This window comes from Diadema antillarum, unplaced genomic scaffold (assembly GCF_040938485.1).
Source record: "Diadema antillarum isolate AM-2024a unplaced genomic scaffold, OU_Dant_1.0 scf00000095, whole genome shotgun sequence".
NCBI classification, from domain to species: domain Eukaryota; kingdom Metazoa; phylum Echinodermata; class Echinoidea; order Diadematoida; family Diadematidae; genus Diadema; species Diadema antillarum.
Genome location: NW_027270984.1, coordinates 2,672,077 through 2,699,691, shown reverse-complemented (window position 1 = coordinate 2,699,691; position 27,615 = coordinate 2,672,077). Strand labels below are relative to the sequence as shown.

The following is a 27,615-nucleotide window of genomic DNA, read 5'->3' as shown; positions in this document are numbered from 1 at the left end:
TAGAGAGAGCAAGAGAACGAAAGCCCAAATGAATTTTCCAATTGGATTAGAGCTTTGCTTGTGGTGGGGTGGAGAGTTCTTTCTGCACCAGCTTTGCAGCATCCTCTGCACAGCCCCAGTGGAGGGTGATACCAGCTCCACCATGACCGTAGTTGTGCACCACCTGCCACAAACAAGACAGAAACAGAGGTACATTAACAACACCTTTCAGAAACTTTTAGAGCAAATGTGATATGAAGAGACCTGATATAACGGACGATAAATACGTGATCTTGCATCATGAAGCCGCAATGAAGTTTCCATGTACAGATTCTTGACCAAACTGTTAAATCTGGTACAAGGAGATTCTCAGCCTTACGATTTACCGCATGCTAAACTATAAATCATAAGTGGACGCTCCTTCCCCACCGTGAAATACATGAACATGAAGTTAAGAACGTTTCTTTCCAGAACATTGAGTGAAGATGTTTAAATGCAAATAGTGACTATTTATTGTGTGGGGGATTCAAAAGGGATTTATAATTCCAAGGCAACTATACTCAGAAAAGGTTGTTTCATTATTGAAACCCATACAAATTGTATATTTAGATGTATAAGCCTTCACTGAGTTTTGCTTGCTGATTAGCGCAAACACTGTAATGTTCATGCCAATCAGATATCTAAAATGATGAGAAACAACTTTATCTTATTTCATTTCATTTCATTTCATCTTATCTATTTATTTCTTTTCTTTCTTTTTTGAGGGGGGGGGGGGGGGGACAAAGACGCACACAATCTCCCTCTAAGTCCAGTACATAGGCCTGCATACTAACTGTATTCTACATCAAATGCTGGGAAAATTTGGGTGGGCAATTTTGGGCATCCTATACTCAAGTTGTATACAGTGGTAAACAATGAAGGAATGCCTAGATCCCCTTTGAGGGAGGGGAGGGGGGGGGGGGGGGGGGGGAGGAAAAAGACGTACACACAGACAACTATACAAGAATAACTTCTTACCGTAACTTTTTCTGTTCCAAAGGTCATAGTCTCTGCCTCAACTCGAATGCCCTTACTGCGCTGGGGTCTCAGTCCAACCCACTCTTTCAAGATCTTGGCTTCCTGTTAAGGATGAAATACAGCAACTGCCCTATTACAATTTTCAAGCATGTACTCAAAGAGTCAAATGTTTATCTTAAGCATACATATTACTATAATTTTTTGAGCCTTCCATTGGTGCCCTATACCTCATGACATTAATGTATCACCTTCTTATGTAGTCTGGAAAGATATGAATACTTCCACAAAAAGCATACGGGCCTACTTTTCAGGGATCCGGGGAAATTTCATGTTTCCCATGTGCATACCTCTCCCCCTATATACAACACAATATTTCACTTGACACTGAAATGAGTAGAATGAACTTATAAATTTTGCCCAGTAATTCAAACAAGCAATCCTCTATTTTCATTTATTTATTTATTTATCTATCTTTTTTTTTTTTTTGGGGGGGGGGGGGGGTTGGGTTGGGTGTATGTTATGCATGGACAGAAATCTATGCCTTCATATATTTTGAAGGTCAAAATGATAAATGACCATTAAAAATGTGTTTGTTTTCAACTGATGGCCTGATTACTGTGTTGAAAAAAGATGAGTACTTTGACAATAAAGGAACTAAAACTCTATTGAACAATTATACAATTTCTAGACTTTAAAGTGGGGGAACGTGTGTAACGTAAACAGATCAATTTTTGTCTGGAAATGAGGTTGAGATTGCGAATTTTGAACAATTTCTGCGCAGCTTCTGTCAGATGTAACCTTCCTTCCTCCCCCTCCCCCCCCCCCCCCCCCCAAAGCCAGTACAAGAAATTACATAATGCTTGGAAAGAGTTAGAAAATGGTCTGTTCTCTGCTCATAATACATTGATGCCCTAAAAACAGTGTGTGGAAAAGAATTGTCAGATTCATAGCATGTGCCCACGGCAAATGTAATCATGTAAAAACCTTCTTTAAGGACAGTGCAAACATGCGCACAAACACCTAAGGGAGCCAGCCACTTTTTCAGGTGAGCGCATCCCATTCAAATTACACTCTAAAAAAAAAATGAATAAATGGAAAATCAACAGTTTACATGTTGTCACTCCTCCAACTTTGTATAAATGTTCATTTCAACATTCAAAATGTTAGATTAACTCTCAAAATGTTGAATTACCTTTTGGGAAATTGTGAATCCAACATTTTGAGTGTTAAATCTTTAACATACAAAAAAGTTGAAGGAGTGAAAACATTCAAAATGTTACAAATTTACCATTTCGTTCTTAGAATGTAACAGCTCTCAAAAAACATTTCCATCAGTTGTACATCTTACTAGTGGCATTCTCAATTGGCCAACAAAAATACAACATGCCTAGTTTCGTAAATTCAAAAAGGGGAAACTTATCTTTATTTACTTTACATGAAATAGCTGGCATTCAATTTTTTAACCGACTATAGCATTCAACAAAGTTCTGAGAGGTTGCGTTGCTGCTTTTTACCCATGGGATATTCTACAACGAGGCCTCTGAGGTAAGGATCGTTATTCAGTGCAACAGGTACATTAATCTGAAAATGAAATCAGGTTGTATACGTGTATACCGAAGTTTCATTATTCCGAAACACATAAATTCCATATACTAAGCTAGATGTTCGTTCATCAGAAATGAATGAAACAGGGTTCATTAATGCAAACAATAGTGGAATTATTCAGGAGGTTCATTACTCCGAAGATCTACATTTCCTGATATTCAATAAAGTATGTTATTCCAAAGGTTTGTTAATCTGATAATGAAATAAGGTTCAGGAATCCGAAAAAGAAACAGAAAAAAAAAAACGCATAGAAATGAACCTTTGGAATATTGGACCACATCTTATTTTCTGACTAGAAGCTTTCAGATAATGGTACACCAGCTCATTTTCATTTGATTATCCTATTCAGTATCATGAAACCTTGGAATAATGAAACAATAGAATAACAAACCTTTGGTATAAAGAACTTTCAAAGTCCACTTCCAAGTTTAAAGGGGATGGCTAGTAACTGATCAGTGGGAATCAGTGCGAATGCTGGGGGATGATTGTTCCAATCCTTGTGGGATTCATTTAAGAGTACATTATATATCTATTGTTGTGTGAAAATTATTTGCTTCAGAATGGTCTCATATTCAAGTAAGGTGCAATTTAATGTTTACGATAGCCACGTCACTGTACAGGCATGCTAACCTGGAAACATTAAACTGCACATTACTTCAATATGAGACCATTCTGAAGCAAATATTTTTCACACAACAATAGACATATAATGTACTCTTAAATGAATCCCACAAGGATTGGAACAATCATCTTCCAGCATTCCCACTGATTCCCACTGATTAGTTACTAGCCATCCCCTTTAAAGTCATCTACAGAAAATGACTTAAAGGGGATGGCTAGTAACTAATCAGTGGGAATTAGTGGGAATGCTGGAAGATGATTGTCCTTGTGGGATTCATTTAAAGAGTACATTGGTTATGTCTATTGTGTGAAAATTATTTGCTTCAGAATGGACTCATATTGAAGTAATGTGCAGTTTAATGTTTCCAGGTTAGCATGCCTGTACAGTGACGGGGCAATCGTAAACATTAAATTGCACATTACTTGAATATGAGACCATTCTGAAGCAAATAATTTTCACACAACAACAGATATATAATGTACTCTTAAATGAATCCCACAAGGACTGGAACAATGTGGGTTACGAATTATGGATAGCTATGGAGAGCAGTCGCAAGTCAAACCTTCAGACTTGGTAGAATGCCGACAGCTCTTTCCCAAATCTCTTTGGAGTCTTTCGGGTCAACTTCTGTGTCCCATCGGTCAACCTGGGCTGTCCCACCTAGTGTTACGTCATCTTGCCTGTCACAGGATAATATCATTGCAAAAACAGATCACATCAGCTCAGACACAGATTTTTGAAAATCAACTTGTAATACATATGTATCACATTGTCATTCAAACTGTTGAAATGAAAATAAATTGTGTTTGTGCATTTGAATATATTAATTTCAAACTGTTTTTTCATAATTTTAATATATTCAATAATTTCAAAATATGAATTAATATATGATTTTAATCTGAATGAAGTAAAAGTTGGAGATAAACTGTTACTGAAACGCTTTGCCATTCTCTTTTCTCTTTTCTGAGTCTTTAGTGTGGCCCACCATTATGGATTTCCTTTTCATTCTTCTTATTTTCAAATTCTCAAACCTTGGATTAGAATGCTACACGTCTCGTCAAATCTACCATTTTTCAAAACCAGCAATATATGCACAAAATTCTGTCGCCTGATAAACAAACTTTTGGGGCAAGCATCTCAAGATTCAAGCAGATGCTGATGAAAATGTAGGGGATTCGTGTGGTACTGGGTATCACCATGCATCAGCGTGCTTTACAAAATACAATCATCTTTAAATAAAGAATGCATTTCAGTACATAAGAAAAGAAAAGAAAGAATTCAAAGAGTCCATATGTCACACTTCCTATAATATTCCAACAATCACCTGATTTCTTATCAATGGTTTTTAATCAAACTATTCTTTGATTTAATGAATTCTCTACGCTGATGTCTTCGACTTGATCAAAACATATTCGTGTGGCACACACACAAAATAGTTTCCAGCAGGAATATTTATAATGATCATGTTAAACTGTAAACTTTTAGATAATCGACAAACATGCTGCAATCAATTGCAAAATGCACTGAAAGCAGTGAAAGGGATGACAGTTGTAGCCTGTAGTGACCGCAATTTGTTCTTGCTTGGGTGTATTGCCCATGTTTTCACTGGCACACGTGCACACTTCAGAACTTGTAGGCAAACTTTCAGGATGCTTACGATGTTTTGTAATATGAAGCATTATGTGTGTCATGATCAAGGTGATATAGGAAAAGTGTCTTACATAGAAACCAACCTGAACAGGTCACAAACCAATCATCAGTGTTTGGGGAAACAATACAAATTACTCCGTATTAACACGTGCAACACAAAGATTTTGAGGAAGATAATGAAATTATAAATGATTTGAAGTTTCCATAAATATTATGATGTCTTTCCTGACTTTAGATAGTTATAATTATTAGATTTTAACTCAAAGTTTACTTCACGTTTGTATTCGCATGAAAAAGAATCAATGAAATGTTGACTACCAGCAATCAATTAGCCTACACTAAGATGCACAAAGTGGACTGAAAATGACTGACATCACATACAGGTTTTCAGTGCATTATACCACTCTCAATTATGAAATAGGAGTATCATCATGAGTGATAAATTTGTAATTCTGACTACAACATAACAGGGATGCCAAGTTCAAAAAATTCTTATGAGTGAGATTTTCATGACTCGCAAGCGAGGGTGTGGGAGGGGTCACCCCCCCCCCCCCACGGTAGGGAGCTTTTTCAATTTTTAGCTCTTAATGTTGCGATCAGGTGCATACTTAAGTGACTATTTTTTACTTACAATTGTATTTTGAAAGACAAAAGGAAAATATACCTTCAATTGTAACTATCACTTTAATTCTTTGAGCTATGTTCCTTATAGTGGGCCCAAATTGCAGACTTTGCCCGATGTGTGAGAAAAATGGGTGCCATGCGTGAGATCGTGAGACGACTCCTAAATGCTTGAGTCTCACTCACAATGCTTGAGACTTGGTAGCTCTGACATAACTGGAAATTTTATAAATACCACATAGGTATGGAAAAAGAAAGTATAACCATGTGCTTACACTGTACCTCTACATTATCATTGGTAATTTCATTTTCATGATAACCAGTAATACACTGCTTTGCATCAGTCACAGCCCACTATATACCACAATATGCTAGTACTTTAAAAGAGAGAGAGAGAGAGAGAGAGACAGACAGACAGACAAACAAACAGAAAGCAAGCGCAAATGCGTGTGAGAGCAAAGTAAATGCAAAGTAAGATATATTCAGGCCTCAGCAAAGAGATGTGAGTACATTGTGTATCGCCTCCATCCAGTTGTACCAGTTGATTTAACACCAAGCTATTGCAGACTTTCAGTTACACCAGCTTTTAAATGCTAATTTATAAACAACTTGCAAAATCTACCATATACCATACAGGTGGCAATAGTGATGGCGATAAGAAGCAAATGAATAAATAAAGATTTGAGTCAGAAGCTGAATAAACATAATGGATATGGTTGCATGGTAAAATAAAGCAAAAAGGAAAGATTCAGCACTTCGTACACCCGCGATTAAAGCGAAAAGAAAGACTGCACTCTCCCAACACCAGTGTAATGGTGTAATGTATCGTCATCTGCATCCACAAGCATGCTACATGCTGACAAAGAAGAATAAAACATTCAATGTTTGATTTTCTTTCTTATATTCCCAATAATGAAGCGATGCACTGTCTTAGCAGTCAACTACAACGTTAAAGCTATGAAACACAATTCATATTATGGTTATGAATTTGCCACAATGGCTTAATTCATTTTTCAAATTGTATATGGTGTAGTGGTGTAATTTAACCAAGCATTACCTATTAAAGATAATTCCTGATATAATTGTGCTCTACTTTGTAGTGCACAAATCCGAATTTGATATGTTGTTTAAAACCTTACATGCTACATACAGTGTAATCATATGGTATATACAAAGTAGAGCACAATTATATCAGGAATTATCTTTAATAGGTAATGCTTGGTTAAATTACACCACTACACCATATACAATTTGAAAAATGAACAAAAACAACAACAACAACATATACAAGTTGTATGGGAGTGCAAAGTGTGGTCTCCATCCACCCAAGGTAAATGATTATATCGTATGACTCATGTTTTAAGTGTAGAAACACATATCATTATTTGATGCTTTTAAAGATCTAAAACAAATGGAAAAAATATGAAAACAGAACAGCTACAAGAAAGAAAGAGCTTTTCATAGTATCATAAACACTTTATTCCACTCCTTACTACATAAAATCCCTGAAAGCATTGTACCAAGTGCCGTGGATAGACCAAAATTTGTAAATCAAGCAATAATGCAAAATTGTAGCTCTTTAGACTTAATGGAGCCAAGATAAATAATATACAGCTATGTGGTGGAAAAAATATCTTAAAAAACAACAATCCAACATGATATTGATGTAAAAGAAACGCCTCAAGAAGCAAGTTCTCGTTCCATCCGAGGTCCGGGAATCACAGAAAGTATTAAAGAAACAAAAGACGAAGTATGTCAGGAAAGTGTATTACAGATCATGCAATCTGATGATTTGGTTATACTTGCTGGCTGAAATTTGTATATCCATTTGCTTGTACTACACCGTAGCATAGAATATTTCACAAACTGATCCTAAGCTGTAGTGTAAACACATGAAATTTTTGCTTTACTTCTAAACCCGCAGAGGACGTCGGAGCTGGATGAACAGTCATTGCAGTGAACTAATATGGTTGAACATATTGATGCCACACAAAGTGATTACACGGCGCTGGTGGTTTTGTTTTTGTATTTTGGTTTGCCTGTTTTATTGACTTATTGTTTTTCTTTTGTTTTGGGGTTTTTTTTTTTTTTGCTCACTTTCTAAGGGGGATTTGTTTTGTTTTGTTTTGCTTTGCTTTGCTTTCTCGTCTTTGGCAGACACCAAAACTTACAAATTATAATGAAACAAATCAACCAATCCAAACAAAAACATGATACACCTTGCAAACATTTAGTTTCTGAATTCAAATTTTAAATTCTCCTGACACTCGACAGAAAGCGTTTCAAGATACGAACCTTTGAGGCAAAGAAAGAAGAAAAAAAAAATCTTTCCAGAGAATTTCTATTAGGTTACACATGCATACACCAAGTGTTAAAAAAAATAACCCTGCTGGCATTACATAAATATGAGGGAAATAGTAAAATTTTGAAGTGTTGCACTTGACCTTTGACCCCTGACCTTTGACCCCATGAACCCTACATTCTCTAGATAATCAATTCCAGTCAGTACATGTATATACTATGTTCCATGAAGATACCTTGAACAATTTTCCAAGGTACGGAGAAAAAAAAAAGTTTTAATATTTTTAATTGACCTTTTGACCTTTGACCTTTGACCTCATGACCCAAACTTTCACCAGAGAATTTTAATTGGGTAATACATGTATACACTAAGTTTCAAGAAAATATCTTCAGGCATTCAATAGATATGGTGGAAATAGTGAAATTTTATGTATTTGACCTTGACCTTTTGACCTTTGACCTTGAGCATGTGCACCCAAAAGTTGATAGGCAAAATCACACTGGTTTGAAAAAATAGTTTTTTTTTTTCCTCAATGCATAATGATTCAATTCAAACCATCATGTAAATGGAACATACACTGTCTTTGTGAAGTCAAACACATTTTTATATCACAGCATTTCTTCACAAATTGATAGATGATAAAATATCAAACTCTAAATAATTAACTACAATAAAAATTTGAACAAAAGGCTTAAAAACTTTACTTTTTTTTCGATAACTCTACCTATATCAACTATGAGTTCAGGGGAGTTTTTTTCTTTTCACAGTGCTACCCTATTTCAATGAAGTTCTAAAAGCATCTAGAATTAAGTAGTATTTTGAAAAGTTTGTATAAAGACTCATTTAATTTTTCTTTCAAGTTAAAAACCTCATTTCCTCACATACACAACATTGTTATTAACTGATTTTCCATTTCCTATTATTGTTAGGTGGGTAATATTCAATCCTAATGAGTAAAATCATTTTAAAGAAAGGACATTTTACAGGACTTTGTCATAGGACAACACACACACACTATATATATGTATGCATACATATAACTAAATTCAATTCTTTATTTCATTTTTTGCCAAAAACATATATAGACATCACTTTTTTTTTTGTAACAGAAAATAAGGTGCATAAAACTATATGGGATAAAAGAGTGTCTAATAATTGTGGAACCTTTTGATAATTGTCATGGAAACTGAAGTGATAAGAGGGAAGCAAACAGTCGCAAAATTCTAAAAATGGAGGGACCGACTAAGCTTGTGGATGTGGGCCCCTCAGTGTATCATATATATATACATCATATATATAATACATAGTATATATATACATATATATTAAATTTATATAACATATCTATATAATTATGTACATAGATGTAGACATATTATATTTAACATATACATTAACACAAACATATACAAACACACACACACACACACACACACACATCTGGAGACATATGAAGCGACCGGGGCCGGGGAGTAAGTTTCATGTAGCTAATTGTGAGTTGTTTTTTAGATAATCCCTTTATCACCATTATCATTATTCAATGAGATGTCAGTTTATGGGGGGGGGGGGGGATCATTATTTGTTTGTGGGTGTTTGCTCTAAGGAAAAAAGACATAAAATCAAAGACTTAAAAGCTGATTTGTGGAATTTATGTGACCACATTCCAGAGTTATCTGCATTTTCAACACAGATGTATAGTTTACTTAGAGTTAGTTTACTTTAGAGAGTGAAAATCTGATGTTCCCAAAGGATTGATTTTGAGGATAAATTTGTATTCACCAGATTCATTGGAAAGCTGTTGATGGAATTGAATGGTAAAAGCCCATTCAAAATGGGAAGAATAACCCCAGGCTTTACAAGTCAGAAAGCCCGTGAACATGATGATTAGGAGCTTCAGATTTTTGCGACTGGAACGTTCATAGAGAGTGAGAAAAACCCTGTTTTGAGCACGCGCAAGGTCGCATATCAAAGTTGATCTATTTATCGCTCGTGTTGTCTGAGTTTTCACTACGTGTTCTGGACATTCTTTATGTCTGTTCAGCTCACGATGTAGAGAGCTACTTCATGCAGCAATCTTATGGGGGCATCATTTTATATAACTATGGGTTGCGTCTCCACATAATCTAAAGCGCTTTTCAGCACGACGCAGGGAGGGAGAACGTGAAACGGCATCATTGTCTCGAAAGTCCGCGCCGCAAATCCAAAGCTCCCTACCATCAAACACCCTGGGAAACCCCTCCATCATTGCGCATGATAGCATTATCATACATGGTATGCTCTAGTTCAACATTGACACATTCAAGCATAGCAAAGTAACGGTATTCAAAAAAAAAATATATATATATATATATATTTATATGCAGATGACAAACATACATGAATCAGGGCTGCCCACTATCCCATTATCATTTTTTTTTTTCTGTTGGTCCAACCTGTCTTTCGGAATATTACCCAGCTAATATTAGGACGTTTCTGAAACGTTCCAAGTTTTGTTATTTGGACGTTTTGTCAAAACATTTTCAGGTTTTCAACGTACATTGTATTTGAAAAGTTTCAAATGGAAGCTATAAAAACGTTTAAAGACCAACTAAAAAAAAAAAACCTTTTTGAATTTTTAAGGACCTGCAGAAAATACTTTTGGACGTTACAGACATCAGAAAACCTTTTACTAATATTCAATAAGTTATGTGCACATTCTTCACATGTCCAGGAAACCTTTGAAAACTGTCTACAACGTATAAAAGACGTTTTAAGAAAGTCTAAAAACAGTCTTATGACCCTTTCCAGGACGTTTAGAGAACCTTTTATATCCGTCTATTATGCCTACGTCCAGAAACCCTTTTAAGAACATCTAATGTTTATTTTCTACTTGACTTAAAAAAGTATAGTTATGAGATTATACAGGCACAATATGGGATTAATGTACCCTAATCCTAAACAATCCTATCCTTATCTGATCCTAATGTCCTAACACCTATGCCTACGACATCCTTTTCCCAGTTGATGTACTCAAGTACTTGTATCACAGCCTTGATGTACCTGCAGAAATGTTGTAATGCATGAAGCCATGGTTACTAGAATCAAATCACACATCTTAATTATGAAAAATTACACAATTTGACATTGTGAATAACTGAACAGTAGCGTAGGTACAATTTTTAACACAGAAAGTTTGAACCAAGCATAAACATTTTAGATTTCAATATCTTTTATCTATTTCCACTAGTTCTCACATTTTACATTTAAATTTAGATATTCATGATAAAGAAATCAATGATTAAAACGAAATGGACCAAATGAAAACGTATTTTAAACGCTCATTACAAGACGAAGTTGACTTTAATAGGAGACCTAATGAAAACGTTTTGTGGACGTTTATAAATGACGAAGACGTAGCAGACATGATAAAAACATCCATTCACGTTTTTAAAACCTTTTCCACAAAACTTGTACTTTGCAATAAATTCGAAGTCCCAACCTTGACGTTGTATGTACGCTTGAAAAAATGTCCATTTTAAACGAAGACGTATGGAACCTTAACAAGAAGGGGTGAAAAGGTTAGAAAATGTTTTAAAAATATTTTGCGTTTGCTGGGTAGGCACGCAGTTTTTCCATGTTCTCATGTATAAAGATTGCGCTATAGCCTAAACATAAATGGGACAAAACAAACTTGCTGAATAGCCACAGCATCGTGATGCGTTGTTATTACAAGAGAGTGTGCTGTTTCAAACTACTGATTAGTACTGCAATATTAGCAACATTAAATTTGTTACAGACACAACGCACTCCCATCATAACTAACACGGTTATAACAAAATTCTCATTGAAACCAAGTAAAAGTTCAGGTCAGAAAATTATCATCTCTATATCTTTACATCATGCTTTACTGATCAGCTATAATGGAGTATTGATATATTGATATATTTGTACATTGTAACCCCCCCCCCCCCAAAAAAAAAAAAAAAAATGCTGGTCCCGAGGACTTCGTTATTTCAGTAGTCACCAGTTTCGCTCGTCATCACATATCAAATAAAAGCAGTAACAAATTATTGTATATAAGTTTATGATTTACATTAGTGCGCTCTCATTTTCTTGTTGGTACACTTTTCTCTTGATCCCCCTCCCTCTCTTTCACACATTACTTCTCTCTGTCTCTTTTCCTTTCTCTTCTTGCCACCTGTTTGAGCCACCTAATGATGTCCCCTACAGTAACAGGTTCATGACATCCATTACATGTTACTTCTGTTGATGTGAATAGATACCTACAAATTACAAATGCTATTTTCTAAATTTCGTTTGATCAAAATGATGCATTGCCGAGTTTTAATCATTTTGTTTCTCATACCTTCTCCATCCAGTAAGCTCCTTCTGTGATATTAATGTGACTATTAAACAAAAGACATGGCGAGGGAACATGCAGGTTATGCTTGGTCTCGGGGAGGATGCATTCCAATGTCTTTTGTTAATCATATTAGTACTTTAGCAATGATTGACAGGTGAGATCACAGTCAACAGAATATAGGTTTTGAATTTATTTTTTTTCATGGGCGTATCCAAGTAATCTAAAGAAAAATAGAGGAAGAATAAGATAAAATATATGAAATGTTTCTAGATATTCTTTTCACCGCAAAAGTGATGTTGAGGGTATCATAAATCAACACAAATCAGCATGCATTTGTGTTTCAGGGGACCTTTAACTTAATACATCTGTCAGTTGGTTAATGTTTATACACTGTCACTCGTCGAATCAGGTGTTCAAAGTAAATGCATCAAAGAGTGCAGTGCTCAGGCGAACATGCCTGTGAGAGACTGCATAAAATGGATTTTACTTCTCTTTGAAATTCTCTCACAGCTACATAGATAAAAACACGTTTATTTGATGACTTCATGAAACCAACCCCTACATGTATACAGATATGCATTCACAGATTTCAAGAGGACATCATGCACACCAGTTCTACATGCTTTGAAGGGGGAATCCAGTCCAAATATACTAGTAAGTTAGTCTGGTAAGATAACTACTAAGATTTTACTCTTTTTTATCAGACTAACTTATATTACATGTATTTTGGAATGGATTTCCCCTTTAACTTTTTCTGTTCACAACTGCAGCAGCTAACAGCGTGAGAGTATTTGAAAAATTCGGAACCACCCCATGTCAACCTCACATGTGAATAAATTGTTAGATTGGAGCGGCATCGCTGTGCATAGATGGCAGTTCAATACAAAGAAGAAAAAGAAACTTCATGTACCATGATGTTCTCAATTATGGGTATGTGTGGAACGAAGAGCAAAAGGCAAAGTCACTATGGCAACCATCATGCGCACAAGAGAGAGAGAGAGAGAGAGGGGGGGGGGGGACTGTTCCCTACAACATCTCACCTTGGTATATAGTAAAATGCTCCCTCGCTCTTTGAGGAATGACCTACAAAGTCATTTGTGGATTGTTTGGACAACTGGACAGGAAACATTTATTTGTAAACAGATGGGAAAGAGAACAGGCAATGAGGTCATTCAGCATTTAGACTGTCACTTATGTCAAGGATAGATAGACGTATATCTGTTCTCTTACTGTCGTTCTGCAAAGATATATTTCACCATCACATTAACACAAAGGAACCACTATTTGCTTAGACAGAAATCAATATTTGAGACTTCAAAGGTACATTATTTATTCAAATTGAGGATGATCCCCCTGGCACTTTGTTTACTTTTATTGATATTTCTTCGTCCTAACAGGTAGAGATGAATTTGTCGCAATTCTACGATTCCCAACACTGATACATGTATCAGAGTCTGGCGCAGAGGGAGGTTTTTGAGTGTTTTTTTTTTTTTTGGGGGGGGGGGGGCAACGACCATTAATTCTATTAAAGTGATCTAAATTTTCAAATCAGGAATACCTTATTTTCTCTCACTGCAATATGCGATGAGTTTTTGCTTCTAAGACTGCAAGTTTTTGATTTGCCTTGTTGTGTGATTTTTTTTTCAAAGTACATGCATACATGTGTACATTGTACAGTTGTAGGTAATACAGGATAGCGTGACAGAGTGTGTATTGTGATATCAAAGGATTGAGTGGACTCTCCGATGGAATACAAATGTACACCAAAATGAAATACAAAATTGGCAACAATGTCATGAGATGCACAGCAAGAGATGATATAGCATTTATAACTATAACATGCATACAAATCTGGTGTAAAGTGTGGCTAAAACTGTATGTAATGCAATGAAGAGCATGTCAAAACATGCAAATGAGCAATAATTGCACTGTACATTCACACATGACTTTTCTCTGCCTTAGAGAAGATTTTGATATTGAATGTTGTGATAGGAATAGTGACACTTGAGGGCACATGACTTTTTATTCATCAGTGAGTAATCAAAAACACAATGTGGTTTGTTAACAGCCTCCCCCTGCAAGACACACAATGTGCCCGGCGAGAGGCATTTCCAACTTTAGTTGACAGATAATTTACATTTGTGATGGATAACGTCAAGAAAAATTTTGTCCAAGTCCTAGCACTCTGCAGAGCCTTATGAATATGTTACTCACCATGTGTGACTTTAGCATAGTTGGAAAAGCAGAATGGTATAGAAAATTCATTTTCACTGTATTGAGGATAAACACACATATAATAACTGACACTCACACACTATCATATCACTTATATCCTCACATAGTCAGACCCCATCTCCCTGGTCAGACAAACGCTCATGCACACACACACACACCAGGGAGGTGAGACGTCTCACCTCCAAGCACACACCTACACTCAAATACACTCACCCAAAGTACAATCGGGTTTAATAGTCTTTAAACATTGTAGATTCCTCCTTTTTCATTAATCTAGTGAAACCTACAAATTCCCTTAAATTTGTAATATCGAAATTTTGTTATGGTGTAATAATAGAGTGTGTAAAGGTGTGCAGGTGATAACTTTAGGAGCTGACTTTTTGCTTAGTTGCATTCAGAATTCCGGCATTACCTTGCTCGTTGTATAACAGGAGCGCACTGTACACTCACAGGTAAGGTGTAGCTTCGCCCACTCATATTATATTTTCTACATTGTACATGTGCACAGTTTCATTTGGCTACATAGGGCTGTTCCTGAATACGTCATCTACAAAATTGATTCGGGAGGGGCAGAAGGACGGACAGCCCGAAAACATCAAATATGAATGCCTTCAGCCATGGCAGCGACACTTAGTGGTGGAAACATATACAGAAAGAGAGAGAAGATAATGATTTTTAAACAAAAATCATGAACTTTCATTCATTCTATCTGCACTATATGCTTTCATTGTTATAGCCATTTTAAATAAATTTTACAGGAATATGTGACAATTCCTGCTGTGATTCGCAACTTACCATCATGACTTGGCCACGGACCGGTCTCACAGAGTCATCGTTGGCCAGAAACCTCGACCACAACCCAGTGCAATTCACCACTACATCATACTGGCCAGAGAGCTGGAGGGGTTACCATGGATACCGAGGAGAGAACATCAAGCTATGAAATGCCTGGGATAGGGGACTGACTTCATTAAATAGTGACTGAATGACACTAAGCATCAACCTTCTGCACACAATGATTTTCAAAATTTAAGATCAAGTTCGTTGGTCTGTTGTTGTTGTTGGTTTTTTTTTTTTCATTTCTGCTGCAGGCTTTCGAAACTACATGAAGAACTATCCACCATATCCAGTAATAATACTGTGCACCAGGTACATGTATAATATTATAATATTTATGAATTCGTGATCGAGTTTGTTACATCCGTTTGTTGTATACCACGCTTTTAAAACTATGAGTCGTGTATAAGACTGGAGTTAGAGAGAATATACAGGGCCTATACGTCTTGAAACGACCTACATGTATCTGCAGGTGAATTTTTGTTTTCGAAAGGGCAATATATATATAAATATATATATATATATATATGGGTAATTCCATGGGGTTGGGACTGAAATTGTGACATACAAGTTGAAAATTCAAGTTGGGTAAATTGAAATTTCCTTTTTCCCCCTGATTTGTTACTCCCATTCTTCAACATATTCCACTAGAAATCTGTTTATTACTTCGCACACTTTCAGTCAGCATGGGTAAACAGGTATGGCAAAATACCTATGTTACACGGACTTCATTTGTTGATATCCTTCATCATTTTGTGTTCTGAAATGATAACAATGAACACATCCACGTTTTTTTCGTCCATAGCACATCAACAAGTTATTTAACAGGCGCATGAGATCATTATTAATAAGATTGTATGTTCTGATGTCAACTGCAAGCCACTTTTATTAACATGTTTTTTTCTACAAACCATTAACAATTTCAATCAAAGGTTTAACTTTTTCATCAAGAGTGACACAATGACAATATTCTTAAAAGCACCACAATTGAAGCAAGTGATTTGTATGGGTATTCAAGTGAAAACATGATTTTATTGTTATAATCAGGGGTTTTCAGACAACAACCTCGCCCACGGTGTACTACCTATGTTACACAGACAGTACATGTTGTATGTCTTTGTAACATAGGTACACTACGACATATCAACTGATTTCCTTTATTGTGGTGTGAGATGTTAAAACCTACACATATAGACTTTATGTACATTGTATGTTCCCACAAATAACACTATTGTAACAGTTCTTTGGAATTATATCTACTGCACACCTGTGGAACAATGCCTATGTTACACAGACTTCAATTCTTTGTAACTCTGATGGGTCATTCCATGGGGTTGGGTCTTCTCTAGATTTTCATGTTGTGTAGGGAATAAAAGTCATATTCTGAAAAATTTATCAAATAATTGTCCGTGGTTTGCAGTTATTCTTGGAGAGAAATGTGTGAAGAATTATTTGATGAAAAAAAAAACAAGCCTGTGTACAAATGTATTTTGTCTATGACTGTTTCACTAATGATGTCCCATGGTTTTTTGTGGTTTATGTTGTGACATAAAAATATGCCATTTTCATGGCAATGTAAAACAGGAATATACAACCTTTCAGCATTATGCCTATCATAATTAAGAGAGGCAAGGTGACTTCTACAAAGACTATAAGGCACATAAACATTTGTAACAAAATAAGAACACCAGAGCATCTTCAAGCAACCTCATACCTATGTTACAAACGATGTCCATGGCAATTTTTGTTGTAACATAGGTATAGCATGGTTTTACATACACTTCCAATCATAATATGATTAGAAACTTTATTTCTATAATGAGATTTATATTTCAGGAGTATTCTTATCCAAAAATTAGCATCAAAATCCTCCAAATAAACGAGAAAATACGAAACATATCACTGTACTTCAGCGCGACGTCCGGCCTCTGCGTGTAACGTAGGTAAGGAAAGATGCTCTCGCGATAAAAAGAAGAGCTACTAACTTCAGCAATCGTATTCATGTCACTGGCAGTCCTCCCCCAATGGCAGAAAAACTACTCACAGCCAATATACACCTACCTGGACAGCGCAAGATCTGTTTTTCTGCCGTTGTCCATGTAACGTAGGTACAGGAGTTTTAATGTTTCTGATGTCAATTGGTAAGCTTTTACGCTATTTTATGAAAATAATAACATTTGTCATATTCTGTAAGTCTATTAGAGGAAAAAAACGACATCTAAACCTCTGAACTGGCCAAAAATACTGTGGACGATGATACTGTAGTCCCACCTACTGAGATATTTGTTACACGTTCATGTTCATAATTTTGATTGCCAAATTTTCCGTCCATGCCGGTCTCTGCAAAAGGAGCATATATTCCTCTCTTAGAAAACCATACAAAAGTATATCAGTGTATCTTCACTGCAATATAAAATTGTTTTACCTCCCGATTATTGTGAATTTTTGGACCCTTTTGTCATTAGGTATCTACCAAGGTAGACGTGATAGAGTTAGTATTAATCACTATATACTAGTTGGAAAACGTAGATGTCCAGACTGCATCTGAACTAGAGAAATAGAGTTTGCCCTATTTTGCTGGTGATATTGAGGGAACTAGGAGCTGTGAAATTCTTTCTCTTTAACAGATTTACTTCGAAAATGTCAATGTTTTCCTTCCAAGATTTCACTGACCTGTTAGATGCTCTGATGAAGTTGTTAACATTTCACACAAAGATTCACCATTTCCATTCACCATGTTCACCCAAGTGTGAAGTCTCAAAGCTAAAATGCCAGTGTCCTAAATCAGTTTGGGTGGGTAGTGGGTAGGAAAGGCTTCAATAAAATTATGAACCCCAATCAAAATTGGACTATTATTGCTCTACACTATCATTCAAAAAGAGGGCGACAATTTCGATGGGGGATGAATATAAAATAGGGCCTAGTATTATTTTAGGAGTCTATTAAGGACCATAACCGTAACCGTAACCCTGACCCTAGCCCTAACCTTAGGTAGGACACTGGGGGCAGCGACCTGCCCTTCCTACAGTGTAGCTTGCATCTGAAAACAAGTTTTTAGCATAGAGTATGAAAATGATATTTTCCTATGTTTTACATGCTATATTATTATTATTAATATTTACATCATTTTAAGCATAACCCATTTTTTTTTCAATTTTGGTGGGAGGTACACATGGAACTCTAGCTAATGGGTATGCCAAGAGGTAGAAATGTAAGCAAAATTGTTAAAATTACTTAATTCCATTCATAAACACACAGATACATCAACAGGAATATATAGTCAACCCCGACAAAAATTTTCTTTTATTTTTTTTTATTCTATTTCTCTTTACACCTTTTGTTCAGTTTGTTGATGAATCTGCCATGGCTCCTCCTCTACCACCGCTACATGTTAAACTACATGAAAGAGTGAAAAGGACACATCCACAGCACTCCACAAACAGAGAGGAAGCCGACAAAGCAACACCCAAGAAGAGCGAATGTAACAAACTAGACAAGAAGAAAACTGCACAGAGGGAAAATGGACAAAAGAAAAACAAAAATCGAGGGCTAAATGGACATTGGACAAAAGAGCAGAAATTAATTTCAAACAAAGAACATGGAGAAGACAAGAAGACTTGTCTGATTTTTCTTTATTAGTTTTCTTAGTTAGTTGACAACTAGTTGATGATGTTGTTAGTGTATATTAGGTCAAATTGTGTAAAGCTTCACTTTCTTCTTCTTCTTCTGATTAAGTCTGCCTTCTTTCATATATATATATATAATATACTCCTAGATGGGTCATTTGGAAGACATTTCCATTTGTTTTATATGCAAATTTTAAAATACATGTTCAATGGCAATTTACGCAATGGAGACACGAAAATTGTCTCTTTAATAACCAGTTGTCTCCCTAATGAAGACACTTCCCCCCAATATGTCTCCCTAAGGTGCCAACTAGGGATATATATAGGTATAAAGTGTGAGTCGTGTGTCTTCAGCTACTGAACCCCTGGGCCGTCGCATATTCTTGGAGTGTGTATAACAAGAGTAGGGAGGCGGTAGACGTTGCTTAATTGAATCCTCACAAGTGATTTTATTTCAAGCTTTCGGGCCTTCTGCCCTTTGTCAAGAGGTGTGAGATACACTTTACATTTGGCCTGGTTACAAGCCGGCAGTCAATTGGCAGCCGGTTGTGGGGAACCGAAACATTTGTGGTCGTGGTTGGAGTTATGCCTGCTAAGGTGAGGTGTTGTGTGTGGGCTAGGAGGGCAGCTGACAACCTCACTGAGCTCAATTGACTGCCGGCTTGTAACCGGGCCAAATATGAAGTGTATCTCACACCTGTTGACAAAGGGCAGAATGCCCGAAAGCTTGATGTAAAATCACTTGTGAGGATTCAATTAAGCAACGTCTAGCGCCTCCTGATATATATATATATATATATATATATATATATATATATATATATATATATATATATATATATAGTCACAGTGGAGACAATGTAATGATGACAAAAGATTTGCAGGAAGCCGGCTGGTGGGAAGTTTTCGATCTTCGGTCTTCTTCAGCTTTATTGTCTGTTTATGAAATGAAACACTAAGAGTAGATGTTTTGAGCATGACAGATCATAATGGAGCAATGAAAGCTTCCCACCAGCCGGCTTCCTGCAACATCTTTTGTCATCATTACATTGTCTCGACTATAATTCTTCCTAAGATGACAGAGGCGTACGGTACGACTATCAGCATCATCGCACTATTCCACGAGAAAGATTACATTTTTTAATGTGATAAAACGTTTAATGCCACTTTAGGTTTTATCACATTTATGTAATATTTCTCGTGGAGCAAATTTGAGATTGAATTTTGGTCTTGTCTCTAAAAAAATACAAAACAACAAAGGAGTTATATTTGCACTGTAGAACAAAATAATTTCTTCATTTTCTGCCTCGGCTTCAATAGCTCATACAAAAGAGTCTAGACAAGAGAACCAACAAGAATAGACAAAAATAATGATATACAATATAATATACATGTACAGTGTGTAGACATTATCATACACTTCTTAAAACCAATCCATACATTGTATTGCCTCCAATGTTCAGCATCTTGAAACATTGTTCTAAGGTGTAGAAATTATGTTTCTGTTGCTAAGCTTCACAAATGTATACTCTACTCAGTGTACCTCAGCAAAACTGGATATTCTCCGCTGCATCAAAATACCGCCATTCTTCTGGAATCTGTCGAGAAAACAACAATAGTGTCAAGGACATGCACTTTTTTAAATGCCAGCTGCATGGATTATTCTGGTATCATTCAGCTTATAGTCATAGTTCATTGCAGTATTTATGAAAGGAAAATAATTTAATAAGAAGTGATTTATTAAACCTTTTGGTACCCAGACATGTACACTTGTAGCTTATATTTCGTCGGCATCAAATAATCCATCCAAATTCAACATAGATGCAGAGGCAGAAGCCATACGTACAGCAGAGTAAATATCTTTTCTGCCATTTAAGACTGTCATTTTCCATGCATCATTGTAAATTTTGCTTGCAGAATTTCAAAAGCCTCTTCATTGCAAAGCTTTGTGATTAATTCTAAATTTACCAATAAATTTAAAGAAAGTTTGGTTCCTAATTCTCCAATGTGCCAATGGGCCAATTCTTGTAGATTTCTGTATGTTTCTATGACATGGAGATTTTATTATTGTAACCACTTCCATTCAATCTTTGCAATACAATAATATTATCTGACTGGAGACATGAACAGAATTGATAACAACAGTGCATTCCTTCAAAATCATATCATGAAATAGCGACATGGATTGTAATCAAATGATTGGCTGAGAGATATCACATGAAAAGTCTTTTAATTTGCATATTAAAAAGACAAACTTTTCTTTTCAAAAGGCCCTAGTCATGAAGAGTATCAGTAACTCCTTTTCTGCACCCGGCTGCATGGGCTTTGTATTACAAACACGTTGCACTTGTTTGGGTGCTCAATTCAGTTACATGTATCTTTGCTGGCCTGGGGAACTTGCAAAAATGGTTGACACAGACTTTAAATCACAATGCGCATTACTTTGCAGGGCAATAAATAGTAGAGTTACCAACCAATGTAAATTTGAAGCAGTTGAGAGCACACGCAGTCTTGCTTTGTCTGTTTCCAATTGTGCCAAAGTTACTATTGGGCAGCCATTTCCCACAAACACCCTGTGAAATGGTATTATTCCCGTAGGCCTAAAAATGACTCCATTGAGCTGTACGTTCTGCTACAAATAGCATATGATCAGTCATGTGTGATGCACTTCAGTTTGAATACCTCTCTGTCAGGAATGGAATATATCTGTGGCTCTCGCACATGAGGGTGGTGTAGAACCAGCCAAATCTGGGGAAGTGAAATAGAATTGAAGGATTCACATATACCTTTTGCACGTGGTACACTCTGAAACAATACCTCATCTACATTTATTATACGGTACCTTAATGTATTATTGAATACTTTGATATATAATGTACTGTAGACTGCTTTAAAAGTTTCTTTATACACCTGTACATGGCAAACAAAGAAACTCAACTCTAGACAAAAAAAAAAAAAAAATGTTATCCCAATGAACAAAACTTAAACACATCTTGAATATAGAATTATCCTTGCAACCTATAAATTTTGATATAAGTATAAAAGTAACGCTGTCAGCAAAACACACGAATCTCCATCATATAAAAAAAGAAATATAAGTGAGTGTATATATTACCGAATAAGGACAGCTTATCTTGTTGAAATATGCATTTCCAATCTTAGACCCTTGCAGAGACTCTAACTCTCCCGTTTTCGACGGGAGATCTCCCGTCGAAAGCCAATTTTTGCAAAATCTCTCGTTCTCCCCTTGGAGATTTGATTTCTCCCGCCCTGGCTCTGTGTCTCCCGGTGGAAAGGATTTCTTACTTATTGCTATCGTATGTTGAAAAAATAAGCCTTAGATAGCACCAGAGAACATCTAGAACCCTAGGAACTTCGCGCTTCGCACACATCAACTTAGAGTCTCCCGTTTGCTAGGGGTTTCGGGCGGGAGAATCTCCAGATCAGAAGGTGCTTGGGGTTGGAGTCTCTGCCCTTGTCTGAGTTTACTCAGGACTAGTCTTCAACTGGTTAAGGATAGAGAGCAAAGGAAAGACAGACTTTGAAAAAAAAAATCTCACTTGAAGGATGGAAACAGAAGTTGCAGCTCTTTCCTGGGAACAATGTGGAAGCCAATCACGTCATTCTTCCAGTACGGCTCAGGCTATATATAGTGTAAATAGTAAAAAAAAAAACAACACCAAACAAACATGAATACCTGAACTACATTATTGTCAGTCCCAATCAAACTAATCATTATTATTGTTATCGTCATCACTCTAATAATTGTTATTCTCACTCTGCCATTTGCTTTATGACTTATTTCTGGGCTGCATGATTTTGATACACACCTGGGATGACACCACATATGGATTTTAAAACACCATCCATAAAGGCTGTTTAGTTTCTTTGTTGTTGTTGTTTTCTTCTTTGCAGTTCTCTTGGGGTGTGTTCTACAATTTTCAGGGTTTTCCCTATGGTTTCAAACCACCTAAGAGATACTGAGGTTTGAAGTGCATTGTCTGAAGCAGTGGTGTAATCACAATGTAGACATCCCCGAAAAGTTTTACGGTATCGGTAATTTAGTAATGATACAGAGTACCTGTACATTGCGTATCTACTGCTACTAGGCTGGCTGTTGGTAGCTTGGTAAACTGATATAGGTTCTACATCTGTAGGTACATCGCGTATTTACAGCTGTTGTCTATGGCCAGATTGATACATCGTTACTACACTAGGCTGATGTAAGTTTATCCCGTATTTACAGCTGTTGTGTGTGTCCAGGTTGATACATGTACACTGCTCGTTTATCGGTAAGTTTTAATGATTGCTTACCATCCGGACATCAATGAGCATACATGGCCTCAAGTTGACCTTATAAAATTGGGTGTAACTGACAGATTTTTTTCCGTGATTCGACTGTACCCCTGTATAAGACGCACCCCCGATTTTTCATATTTTCTGACGAAAAAAAGTGTGTCTTGCTGTATACACGGAACTTTATGGTCGTTTTTACACCAAGTCCGGCACAAGTCAAGGAACAGAGTTTTTGCTATAAATGTAGGTGCGCAAAAAGGAGCCATGGCTGGTTCTGTTACAATACCACTTACCAGCTAATAATTTCGCTACAAAATTGTTCCTCTACTGTATAACCAGTTGATTTTGTTGCTCTTGATTTTGATATATGAATAACATTCTGGGTGATTTTGTATCGAGTTACTGCTTCTTTTGTAACAGAACCAGACATCGTTCCATTTGGCGTATCATAGCAAAAACCCGGCCCATTGCTAATCATACCGTGCTTGGTGTAAATGCAGCATAAGAAATATCAATGTGATATTTCAGTTCGATGGAGTATGCCTTGTAAATTCACTACACACCATTATGTTCTCCCAAAATGTTTTCACTTTGCATTTCATAATAAGTATAACACTAGGTAAAACACAAAGAAAATGCAATCAATGGGTTACAGTCTGTGAGCATGGCATGCAAATAAAGGAAGCATGTATTGTGTGGTAGTCTCCAGAAAGCAACTAAATGTATTTAGCTCACCCTTTTGTGCTTGTAGATGTTGTAACCGGAAGTGAAGTGTACACCAGAATTCCCAGCATTTGTGGAGAGAACAATTCTCCGCAGATGTTCGAAGGTGGAAGAAAACCATCTCCTGCGGGAACATGTTAACATGCTTAGATACAGTCAGTACATTATACAAAACGTGAGCAACAGTATTTTTCCTGTCTTTGGTGTATTTGCATAACATCTCACCCACTCTTCTTGTTGTCTAAGTACCCTTGAGATAGCCAAGACATTTGAAAATATATAAAGCATGCCTGTAGGCCCTGTTATAAAATTTAGCTTTTGTGTGAAAAGGAATAAGGAATAGGTAATAAAAGTTTCCTCAGAATATTCCCAGAGTCGAATATGGAAAGCAGAGTGTTACTGTTTACTTTTGGGAGCAGTGATTTAAAAATGTTCAAGATATCACTTTTGATGCATAATATGTGTAGATCAGTTGAAACACAAAACATTCTACAATATGAAGAGTTTGCAATAAAACCTAAAATATAAGGAGATATCACTATTGTTCTAATTAAACCATAAATGTAGAAGGTTTAGTCGGGAAACATTTTCAAAATAACTATTGTTCACGTTTTGTATAGTGAACAATACTTAACATCGATTACACTGGTGCAAATTCTTACATTGGTTGTTTCCATCCCCAATCTCGCGTTTTAGAACTATTTTGAAGCACTAAACCTTGAAGCTGGATTTCATCTGAAAATGGTAAATTTGGCCTTTAAAAGCTTTGATTGTAAAGTAAATATTAACAGAAACCTTCATGCTCTATATTCTCTTTAACTCCTCTCTATGAATCAGTGTCCTCAAAACAACATACTGGTATATAGGTCACATGCTACTGGCAGTCAGTTGTTTGTCTGATACTCCTGTGGAAAGGACAATATCCGGGCTAGTGACGGTAATCTCGGTGTCCAAGAATGGCAATTATAGTGCCCTTTAGAGTGGCAGTTGAAGCGACTTACATGTAAAGGCCATTTTTTTTTCTTTGAACTATTTGCAGATGAAACAAAAACCCAGCTTTCCTGCTTTAACATAGTTTTGAAATGTGAGTTCGGGATAGAAATAACCAATGTAAAATTGTTAATCCGTATAATCAATGTCAAGTATTGTTTAATGATACAAAATGAGAACAATAGTTAAAATAAAATCGTTTCTAAAATAAACTGTCTACAGTTATGGTTTATTGAGAAAAATAGTGGTCACCGTATCTCATCATATTGTAGAACTAATTACAAAATTTGTATAATACAAAATATATGGTAGGATTTTTTTGTGATAAAACCGACCTACACATAATCATGTATCAAACGTGATATCTTGAACATTTTTTAATCACTGCTCCCACTGTTCAACGATAGGCCTACCTTTAAAAAGCCATCAGGCCTATGTGTTGGAGAGTCATCTATGCACATAACAGAGCAAATTTACTTCTCTAGTAAAGAGCAGAGTTAAATCCCATTGAAATTGTCAAACACACCCTCACACACAAATAAAATATATTTAAAAAAATGATGTTTGCAATAGTCTATATAGGATCAAAGAAGGCTGACTACCTACCTTAAGCAGAAGAAGAAAACAGAAATACTTCTTTCAAGACAGAGATTTCCATTTCCATACTCACATCACGTCTTCATCTGGTGTACCAACAACCTGGTAAGGCTGTAAGAAACCTGCTGCCCCATCAGACGTTGTGTCCGGCGAGAACTTCTCAGCAAGGACTGTAACATCAGTATCTGGGCAGAGAGTCTGGATGTTGACTGCCGTGGCAACGCCAATGATGCCGGCTCCTACCACTGCTACTTTATGCCTTGGCATGACTAAGATGTCTTGCAATGGGTCCTAGACGAAAAGTAATGAACTGACTTGGATGTGTTGTCTGAGTACAACATATGAAAAAAAAACCTAAAATATGACTTTAGTTCTAGAGGTTCAAACCGACTGATATCTACATCAATTGGTGTTGAGAATGAAAATTACTATCAAAGGTACAACTGTAATTTTTTGCAAGACAGTCACCGAATTGAGATATGACACATTACAAACAACGTTGTTAACAACATGTAGATGGAAACTAAGAGGGGTTTTTTTGCATATTTGATAAGAAAAAATACACAACAGCTGCTAACGGAATAGACACACAATTGATTGTTTGATAGGCTCCTCAGAATTTGGTGAAAGAGGAAAGTGTGATTATTACTTACGGCGAAAAATCAGTATCCTTGGGGATATTGCTCTGTGGGGACTACGTCTGGCTTTATGGAATCTCTGTCCTATAATTTAGGACCCCAAGAATCGTCAAAGTTAAAAACACAAATTGTAACAAGCAACCGCCAGTAAATAAGGAGAAACATCAGACGATCTTGGTATATGATGTTCAAGAGTTTATTGGCCGTGACCGAGTCAGCGGTACAGTGTAACACGTTGCGCGCACAACACGTGGAAACCGATCAGAGTATGGAACGCCACTTGATACAACCTAACTATAATTATAATCATAATGGCGTGATCCCTTTCTTCATTCCTTTTGTTATTAAAATGATGGTACTACCCTGTACATACAATCTACTCAAGACTACTCTTTCTGAAATAACCTTGATCAACAACATACTGTACGCATCTACTCGAAACTGCTGTTTCTGAAATAGCCTTGATCAACAACATGGTGTCAGGCTATATGCATGAGCAAAACGACAATCATACACACTATCCTTCACATCACATAGGGCCCAACTCTGAACAATGTAGCAATGTATAAACAAAACAACTACATGGTATTAACTTAGTGCAGTTTTGGGCTAGCGTCAAAGCAGGCAGGGTCAGCACTATCCACGGACAGGTGGAGGCCCAGGGTGTCATCATCGGCATTGGGGGTTCGTGACTGGTCAGCAGCGAGGACAGAAACCGCAGTCTGACTGGTTGATGGGCACACGTTTGGTGATGGAGTACGGCAATCCAGCTGATGGACAGGATCACGAGGCTCTCCAGCAACAACCAGGGCTGACTGCTGGTCACTCCGGTCAAGGGCAGACCGACACTGGTAGCTAAATGCTGCCATGTCACGATTGGCGTTGTGATGTAGCGGAGGCGAAATAGCCACACCATCACTGTTGTGGGGAACACCTGGCGTCTCTCCATCAGAGCTGATGATGGGCCACTTCTGATGATCATCAGGAGGGATGGTGTACTTGGGATACAAGGAGGGAAATGTCTCGCCAGCACTGGGAAGACCAACACTCTCAGGAGATGGGTGGAGTCCCATCAGTGTATGACCTATGGGACTCCCAGAGCGAGGCTCAGTGATGAACACAAGCATATCAGGACTACACTCAGATGTACATGCAGGGGGATCAGAGCTAGGCTCAGGGATGGAAGTATCACACGTGATATCAACGACTGGGGATTTAGTGTGTGTACATTCATTTAGGGAGGACCCAGAATTATCCATGGAAACTAAGGAGCGGATGCTATGTTTACTAGAAGAGGGAGCAGCACCAGTCCCATGAGAGTCACACTCAGAGCTACGCTCAGTAACCATGGTAACACTACTGACCTCCGTAGAGGGAAAAGCAGAGCTGGGCTCAGTGACAGGAGTAGCAGTGGGATGGTCAACCTCAGATCCACTACATGGAATGGTCAGAGTACCAGAGGACTTACTCCTATGTCTATGTGTAACTGGAAAATTGTCCAACCCATCACCCTTATCAACAAGGTCAACGCCAGG

The 27,615-nt window shown here is 36.8% G+C and overlaps 1 protein-coding gene across 1 annotated transcript; it reads right to left on the bottom strand.

Annotated features, from left to right (window-relative positions):
* On the bottom strand, positions 1-25,913 carry LOC139718520 (D-aspartate oxidase-like). The gene is made up of 10 exons (XM_071629993.1): positions 25,516-25,913; positions 23,868-23,979; positions 22,397-22,479; positions 21,519-21,584; positions 20,380-20,434; positions 15,169-15,270; positions 13,179-13,252; positions 3,786-3,903; positions 997-1,098; positions 1-163 (listed from the first exon to the last, which is right to left on the bottom strand). The coding sequence occupies exons 1-10, from the start codon at positions 25,707-25,709 to the stop codon at positions 47-49; spliced, it is 1,023 nt and encodes a 340-aa protein (XP_071486094.1). The 5' UTR covers positions 25,710-25,913; the 3' UTR covers positions 1-46.
* Between the last annotated feature and the right edge of the window lie 1,702 nt (positions 25,914-27,615).

Bases quoted from the DNA above. Each gene is read 5' to 3' on its own strand.
- LOC139718520 (XM_071629993.1), bottom strand. From the start codon at position 25,709: ATGCCAAGGCATAAAGTAGCAGTGGTAGGAGCCGGCATCATTGGCGTT. The intron at 3,904-13,178 runs GTGAGATGTTGT...ATCCTGTGACAG, and splicing joins GCATTTTACTATATACCAAG to GCAAGATGACGTAACACTAG. The intron at 1,099-3,785 runs GTTTGACTTGCG...CATCCTTAACAG, and splicing joins GCATTCTACCAAGTCTGAAG to GAAGCCAAGATCTTGAAAGA.